Consider the following 8,017-nt stretch of genomic DNA (forward strand, 5'->3'; position numbering starts at 1 on the left):
AGAAAACAAACTTTGATTGCAATGTTAAGTCGTGGGGAACGCTGCTTAGTTAGGAAGTGGTTTCATTTTCCAAGTGGTGTGTGACTTTGAAAAGTCTAGTAAACGCCGCTTGGTCACCAAGTTTTAACGTTTCATACTATTTTCTAATATCTTCTTTTTTCTATTTAGTTTGTGTACTATGTGGCTTTTAAGTGTTCTATGATTTAAAGGGTGATAGTGATTTATGAAAGGATTGAAATCATTTTGATATTTTCAATTGATAAAATATATATTATTAAATTAATTTTGAATGGTTAAAAAATATTTAAGTGTGACTTTAAACATGCTAAAAGTGGTTTTAACAATTCAAAATCACTCCCGACCATGTACTAACTAGAAGTGGAGAAATAGAGGAGAACATGAACTATTAATTAAGATAAAAATTTTGAACCCGAAGAAATATTCTTTAAAAAAAAATAGAATCTAAAATTAGATTTGTTAGAGTTGTTTTATTGGCAATATTTGTTTAAGGGTTGTTTTTGTTCTCCTCTAGCGGGTGTCTATGGTAATGTCTCAACATGTGTAGTTTCTGATAGCATGTTGTTTTGGTCAAGATGTAGATACTGTATATTTATAGTTTCCTTATCAGGAAGATCATGACAGTTAACCTTTGATTGAGTTTCATTTTCTGTTGGGTTTAGAATATTTTGTTAGGATTTTCTTTTGTGTTCCTATCTCGACAATTCTCATATGAGAAGGTGATAAGATTGAGTTTCATTTTCTGCTAGGTTCAGAATCTACACATCAAGTTGAGAGAGATTCTCACTTAGGAGGAGCCTAAGTTCATAAGAGTGAAGTGAGCTTCACTAGAAGAAAGAAAGATAAACTACTTAGTGAGTAGGAGTCTCACATCTAGGGGAAGCCTAAGTGTTCATCTACTAATTACTCTTACTTAGAGGATCCTAAGGTATTTCGAGAAGGAGTCTCACATTTAAGGGGAGATTAAGTGTTAATTCAAAAAGTTGAGCTTGACGTATGTTACTGTTATTGTCTTATCTCTAAAGATAAGTACAACATTGTAATTATTTTATTTTATGTTAGTGGATTTATCTTTTTTTTGGGCACATTCCCCCTCCAACATAGATGATATTAAATCGAACTGAGATACCAATTTCTATGTTGCATCTGTGTTCTTTGTTCTTTATCTATTTCTATGTTGTTCTGCAAATTGTTACAACATTGCACTTAATATATATAATTGTATGCTCGATTACCTTCCTATTTTTTCATGATTCATTAGTATTTTGATTTTGTTGAGGATCTCATATCGAAAAAATCAAGGAATCTCACAATCTTGATAAATGAGCTACTCCTCTCATTGTAAAATGATCTTAAGATAGATACTCAAGTTATCTAATATAATATAAGAGTAGATGAAGCCTAAACGGGCATTTAGTACAAAAACAAAAAATTGGAATTTGAGACACTATAATCCACTTAATTATAAAGATATGTTAGATGATATAATATATAGAATTTATCTCCATCTATCAATTTAAACTTTTGGATCAATTGGTGATTTAAAATGGTAGCAGATAACATGTGGTCACGATAGAAACAAATGTATAGTATTCATAGTTCTTGTTACGAAATCAACAAGTAAAGAATACAGAAAACGTAAAAGAATTCAGAAGATCGACATATAGATTTACGTGGTTCACTAACAATGTATTAACTACGTCCATGGGGCACAGAGATAACAATTTTATTAGAAAGAATGATAACAAATTACGTATGAATAGCACCTCCAGAGTTAAAGAGTTTATATAGTGCACTTCTCTAAATCCCAAATGGAAAAGGAAAATATTTAAATAATTAAATATATGTTATACCAATTCTAATTAGGGCATTCGAAGTGTCAGGTAATAGATTTAAGGCATTCCAACCATTCTAATGATCGATCTCTATTGAAAAGACATAAAAACAAGCTCTCGATATGATAAAAATTAGAGGAAATGTTGATTAATTAGAAAGGAGATCAACTAGCATTTTATTAGGGATGAGGGTCAAAGTTGTAATCAAAGTTTCACATTCTTTTAAAATGAGAAAATTTCATAGATTTATAAATATATATTACTTTATTTTACTTATTGGTTTTTTTAGTGCAACAACTCAGGAGTGAGGATAGAACCTTCAATCGACTCTAAAGAATACCATATCAATTATCGTGGAAGTAAATTCACTCTAGCTATTTTACTTTTAGGTTAACATATCCTACAACTTGCTTTTACCATCTCTTTTTTGGCCTAGCAACCATTATTTCATAACAATAAGATAGATATAGATATGTAAGGTAAAACTACCGAGGATATAATTCGGTAATTGACAATTCGTTTGAATCATGAGTTGAACTATGGTCTTCAAATTGTGGAGACATTTGAGAGCAAGTACTATTGATGAAAAATGCTGGTTGAGAGGGTCTTGGTAGAGTGATGGAACCACTGTTAAGCATGAGAAGTACAGTAGTCATTGTTGGCCTCTCAAGTGGATTTTCTTGAACGCATAACAATCCAATATGAATGCATCTGGCCATTTCAATTTTTGAACCACTTTTCAAACAAGGATCAACAATATCTAGTGCATTTCCTGATTGCCAATTTCTCCATGCCTACAAGAACAACACTTAGAATGAGCATTCATATGCATCTACTCTAATTACACTAAGATTTCTCCAAATAGGAAAGAAAATATGAATTTTTACTTACATAGTTAACAAGAGTTTCTACAATCTCTTTGTTGGTTTGAGCTCGGTTATTCTTTTGTCCTGTCACAATCTCTAGAACTAAAATACCAAAACTAAATACATCTAATTTGATCGAAAATTGACCATTCCATGCATACTCTGGAGCCATATATCCACTGCATTCAATAGTGGCATAGACAAATTTAATTAGTAGTTCCCTCACCATATAAAATATAACATGAGATAGTTGCTAGTAGTACTTACTATGTACCAATGATTTTTCTTGTATCTCCTTGTGTTTGGTCATGCATAAATAGTTTTGCAGTTCCAAAATCAGAAATTTTAGCATTCATCTCTGCATCTAATAAAATGTTAGAAGCTTTGAGGTCTCTATGGATAATTCTAAGTTGGGAGTCTTCATGGAGGTAAATAAGTCCTCGAACAATTCCTTCTATAATATTGTACCGAGTTTTCCAATCTAAAATCTCACGCTTAATAGGATCTGCATGCACATTATTTAAATCCAAAATTAGGATAATTAATAGAAAATTTTTAAAATGAATCTAAAAAGAAAATCTAATTAATTAAAAGAAATGAAGTGGGAGAAACAGAGGAAGTAAGCAGAGAGAAGGGGTATTACTAAAGAGGAATTTCTCAAGACTGGAATTCTCTACAAACTCATAAATGAGGAGCTTTTCATTTCGGTTGAAGCAGAAACCCAAGAGCTGAACTAAATTCCGATGTTGAAGCTTAGCGACCAACACGATTTCATTCTTAAATTCGTCATCTCTTTCATTTGAGCCTTGAAATAGTCGTTTCACAGCTATATTTTGTCCATCCGGAAGCCGACCCTGTCAATTAATTACATGAAATTGGGTCTTCAAGTTCGTATGTTAAGGCTTGGATTGGGGTTACCTTATAAACAGCTCCAAACCCGCCTCTCCCAAGTTGATTTTCATCGGAGAATCCATCCGTTGCGACTCTAATGGTATCGAAATCGAACTGCAAAGATTCTACATTCGGGCTTCCATCTTCACGCAGATCCATGGATCAAAAGTTCAAAGTTAAAACACACACAATAACGAATCTTATAGTGAAGTAACTTTGGGGCTCAAAAGGAGTTTCAGCATTATTTACTTTTAGGAGAATTTCTTGCCCTTAAGATGATGATGATTAGGAGCAGAGCAGCCACAACAGCAACCACAATAATAGGCACAAAAATGAAGACCAGTCTTCGAGTTCTGTTTCCTGTAAAAACAAAACAGAGCACTCAGAGAGAGAGAGAGAGAGAGAGAGAAAAGAAAAAGAAAAAGAATGAAAAGAAAATTGCCTTGTGAAGAAGAAGTTGTATTTGATGAAAGAGAAGGAGAGGTGATTGAAGTCCGGGGATCTTGAAAGGTGCGATTGAAATCAAATCTAATACTACAACTGGGGTTAAGAATTCTAACTCTTGGGGCCTCATAATAAACTGGTCGAACTTGTGCAATCACGCCAAGGAGGCAGTCGGTACAATCATTGGAAGGCAAATCAGGAGTGCACTGCACATCCCCATAAATAACAGGGAAATTCGGGACTTGGGCTTTTCCAGTAGCGTACTTAAGACGAGAATCACCAGATGCAGCTTCAGGGGTGAGTTTTATAAGCAAATCAGTGGCCAATTCAGTGAAGCGAGGGTCTGAAGCATTACTGGGCAAAACAACGTAGCGAGTAGGTCGAAGGTCCATGACGCCGAACAAGGAGCGGTCAGAGTAACGGAGCATACAATCTTCGAACCAAACAACAGCCTCAATCTGGGTGGGACAGTTTTGGGAGAGAAGGGTTATAGAGTTGTTGAGGCAGGTTTTGCAAGACTGTGGCGCAACGCCTCCTCTGCATAGCCCAATAGCATAAGCTTTGTGGTCATGGCCGTAGGAAAAGTTGTAGAAGCCATAGTCAATTTGATGGGTGGTTAAGGTGGAGAGGAGGTTGTTCAGATTGGCTTTGTAGGTACTGTTATTGGTGTAGTTTCCTTCGGCAACATCGCAAACCCATCCGAGATCTTGCTGAGCGATTGCCATGTGGTTGCGTTGGCAAATTAGTATGAAGAAGATTAAGAAACCCAAGTAGAGGGAAGGACAATCCTTCAACCTTAACCAAACCATTTCTTTTCGGATGTGTAACACTCGGGAATATTGTTTGTGGGTATGAACGTTCCATATGTGAAGATTGCTTTACTTATTTTATAAATGGAAATTCAAATGCCAAACCAGCATAGTTCTTTTTTTTTTTTTTTTTTTTTAATAATCTTAGATTTCAAAAGTATTTAAAAAATGCCTATTCTCACTCTCAATTAAAAAATTGGATCAACACAATTCAACTCCGTTCAAATAAAGAAAAATTTATAGATTAGGTTGGTTTATGGGTTCATCTAAAATACTTTGAATCAACCTAAATTTATTATTGATTTAAAAAATATATTTATCTCAATTTTATTTAATTTCATTATATTTTAGATAATTTATTATTCAACAATTCCTAAGAATCATTTGTTAGCATTTTTTTAAAGAAATTTTTTATAATATAATTTGAAATTGAGTTATTAATCTTAATTGAATATATGAAAATGATTAAACAAAATTTTTACATATTAACATTTTACTTATTTTTAGGAAAAAATTTAAATAAATAATGCAAGCAACCCAACCCAAATCTTTCGTGGTTGGGTGAGGTTCATTATTCAATAAAGGTCATTTGACTTTAAGAAGCTTACGACTCGACGATTGAATTGGGTCTAAAAAATATTTTAACCCAACCCATGAATACTCTTACTTATTTTTCCTTATATATTATTATTAGAAAAAAAATAAAGAAAATCAGACTTTCTTTATATTTTATCCATATTCAACCTTTAATAAATTAGTTATGTTAATGACTCCTTTGAAAACATTTTCATTCTATTTTCGCTTTTCATTTTTTGAAAAACAAATTTGTTTGATAGGCATTTTTGTCTCTTTCCTTTTTTAAAAAAAAAAAAATTATGAAACCTTTCTCAAAAAGGGAGTCAAATTTAGAAAACTCCAAAAAGTTTATGCTAAATTATAAGAAAAAGAATACCTCTAAACTTTATATTGTGTCTAAAATATCCCTGAACTTTCAAAAGTTCTAAAAATACCCTTAAACTTTCAAAAGGAGTTAAAAGAAACACTTTTACTGTTAATTTTAGATGGAAGTCATATTAAAATTTTATTTAAAAAAACTTCCAAACTTTCAAAAGTTTCAAAAACACCTTTAAACTAAAAAGAAATCAAAATACCTCCACCGTTAGTATATGAACAAAAATTGTTAATATCTCGTTGCAAAAATCAGTCTATTTTTTTAAAAAAAAAAATAAAATAAAATATATTCAAAAGTTTGGGAGTATTTTTTAATAAAATCTTAATGGCTTCCGTCCAAAACTAATGGAAGGGTATTTTTAAAGTCTTTTTAAAAGTTTTAGGGTAATTTTAGAACTTTTAAAAGTCCAAATGTATTTTTGACACAGAATATAAAGTTTAGGGGTATTTTTTGGAAAATTATTTTAAATTACAAAACTATTGAAAATATTTATCAATAATAGCAAAATATCACAGTCCATCTGCGATAGACTGCAGTAGACTACTATCTATTCGCAGTCTATCACAAATGAACTGTGATATTTTGCTATTATTTGTAAGTATTTTGATTCATTTTTCTATATTTGAAAAAAACTTTATTTTCTTATATAATTTAGCCTATATTTTATTGTATTATATGTAATGAATTCAGGAAATTTATTTTAAAAAAACCATTGAACTTTGTACTTTGTGTTGAAAGTAATATAGAATTTTCAAAAATTTTAAATATGCCCTAAAACTTTGGAGAAAAGTTCAAAAAATACCCTTACCATTAGTTTGAATGAAAACCGATAGAACTTTGTTTCAAAAAATATTCTCAAACTTTCAAAAATTTAAAAGATATCCTTAAACTTAAATAAAATTTCAAGACTACCCTCACAATTAATATCTGAATAGAAATAGTCATTGCAAAAATATACCTTTGAAGTTTCAAAAGTTGTATTAGACCATGAACTTTCAAAAGTTGGTTAGTATCTCCCCTACTTCAATCTATGACCTAACACTTCTCTATTTCCTTTTTTTTTCTCCTCTCCTTCGAAACCCTCTTATTCCCTTTCACCTTCTCTCCCATCCCTTGATTATCTTCTTGTTACTGATTTTGTTGTTTCATATTAACTTTTGACCTTTGTTCTTCTCAGAGAAGAAAAAAAAAAAAAAAAAAAACCTTACCCCTCCAAATAAGGTATCTATTCTATTGAAAGAAGAATAAGTGAATAATTAATGGAACAACTAAGGGACCTTCAAACTTAAATATTTTAATAAGGTTGTATGTTAATGAGTAGTTGAGTGTGCGTTAATACGTCATTTGAGTTTAATATACAAAAAGTGAGATATGTTGAGAATTAGAGATCACTCGTTGAGTTTAGATTATAATTTTGAGGATAACTAGTAGGAGGGACAAGAAAGAAAACATATACATAACTAAATTTGTAATGATGAAAACTTGGTTGATACTTTTTGGATTCAAAGTGCTTTATAGTTTATTGTTTGATTAGTTAAGAAGATTTAAAGGACTCGAAGATGATATTCCTTTGTCGGTCATTTTTGTATTTGATTATTCATTGTTTCCTTATAAATTTTAATAAGAGATTTTGATTTTGAAATTTTGTGAGCTTTTATGAAATTTTATACTTTAACTTGAAGTTTTGAACCTAAAAAAACCAAAACCAAAAACAGAAGTTTGATGGTTTGGTTTATGTGTGGTTGCTTAGAAAATTTGTGTAAGAATTAGACAAATAGCAAAAAAATGAGAATATTTATATATATGTAGAAAAAAATGAGGGTATTAGATAAGCTGTTTTAAAATTGGTATTTTCCCAGCTTAAAATAACTTCAAAGGAATAGATAATATTAACGATATGAGCATTTTAAAACTATTTTTTTCAAGGTTAAGAGTACTAGTACAACTTTTTTTAAGTTGCAAGGATATTTTTTAAATGAGATATTAACGATTTATGTTCATATACGAACAATAAGTGTATTTTTAATTATTTTTTCTTTAAGTTTAGGGGTATTATAAAACTTTTGAAAGTTCAATAATATTTTTTGAAATAAAGTACAAACTGTCTCTATCTAAAATTAATGGTAAGGACTTTTTTTTTAAAAAAAAAGTTTTAAAAGTATATTGAAACTTCTGAAAGTTCAAGGGTATTTTGGACACAAT

At 30.7% G+C, this 8,017-nt stretch overlaps 1 protein-coding gene across 1 annotated transcript; it reads right to left on the reverse strand.

Annotated features, from left to right (window-relative positions):
- Nucleotides 1–2,166: 2,166 nt before the first annotated feature.
- Nucleotides 2,167–4,929, reverse strand: LOC120083239 (putative receptor-like protein kinase At4g00960). The gene is made up of 7 exons (XM_039038906.1): nt 4,053–4,929; nt 3,860–3,970; nt 3,638–3,753; nt 3,363–3,573; nt 2,987–3,224; nt 2,745–2,898; nt 2,167–2,647 (listed from the first exon to the last, which is right to left on the reverse strand). Exons 1-7 carry the CDS (start codon nt 4,861–4,863, stop codon nt 2,339–2,341), a joined length of 1,950 nt encoding a protein of 649 aa, XP_038894834.1. The 5' UTR covers nt 4,864–4,929; the 3' UTR covers nt 2,167–2,338.
- Between the last annotated feature and the right edge of the window lie 3,088 nt (nt 4,930–8,017).

Source organism: Benincasa hispida, chromosome 8 (assembly GCF_009727055.1).
Source record: "Benincasa hispida cultivar B227 chromosome 8, ASM972705v1, whole genome shotgun sequence".
In the NCBI taxonomy this organism is placed as follows: domain Eukaryota; kingdom Viridiplantae; phylum Streptophyta; class Magnoliopsida; order Cucurbitales; family Cucurbitaceae; genus Benincasa; species Benincasa hispida.

What these genes read in the sequence shown, in the direction of transcription:
- LOC120083239 (XM_039038906.1), bottom strand. Translation starts at nt 4,863, where the DNA reads ATGGTTTGGTTAAGGTTGAAGGATTGTCCTTCCCTCTACTTGGGTTTC. An exon ending in GGCAAGAAATTCTCCTAAAA is followed by an intron (nt 3,754 to 3,859) that starts GTAAATAATGCT and finishes ATCTGCGTGAAG; the next exon opens with ATGGAAGCCCGAATGTAGAA. An exon ending in AGAAAAATCATTGGTACATA is followed by an intron (nt 2,899 to 2,986) that starts GTAAGTACTACT and finishes TATTGAATGCAG; the next exon opens with TGGATATATGGCTCCAGAGT.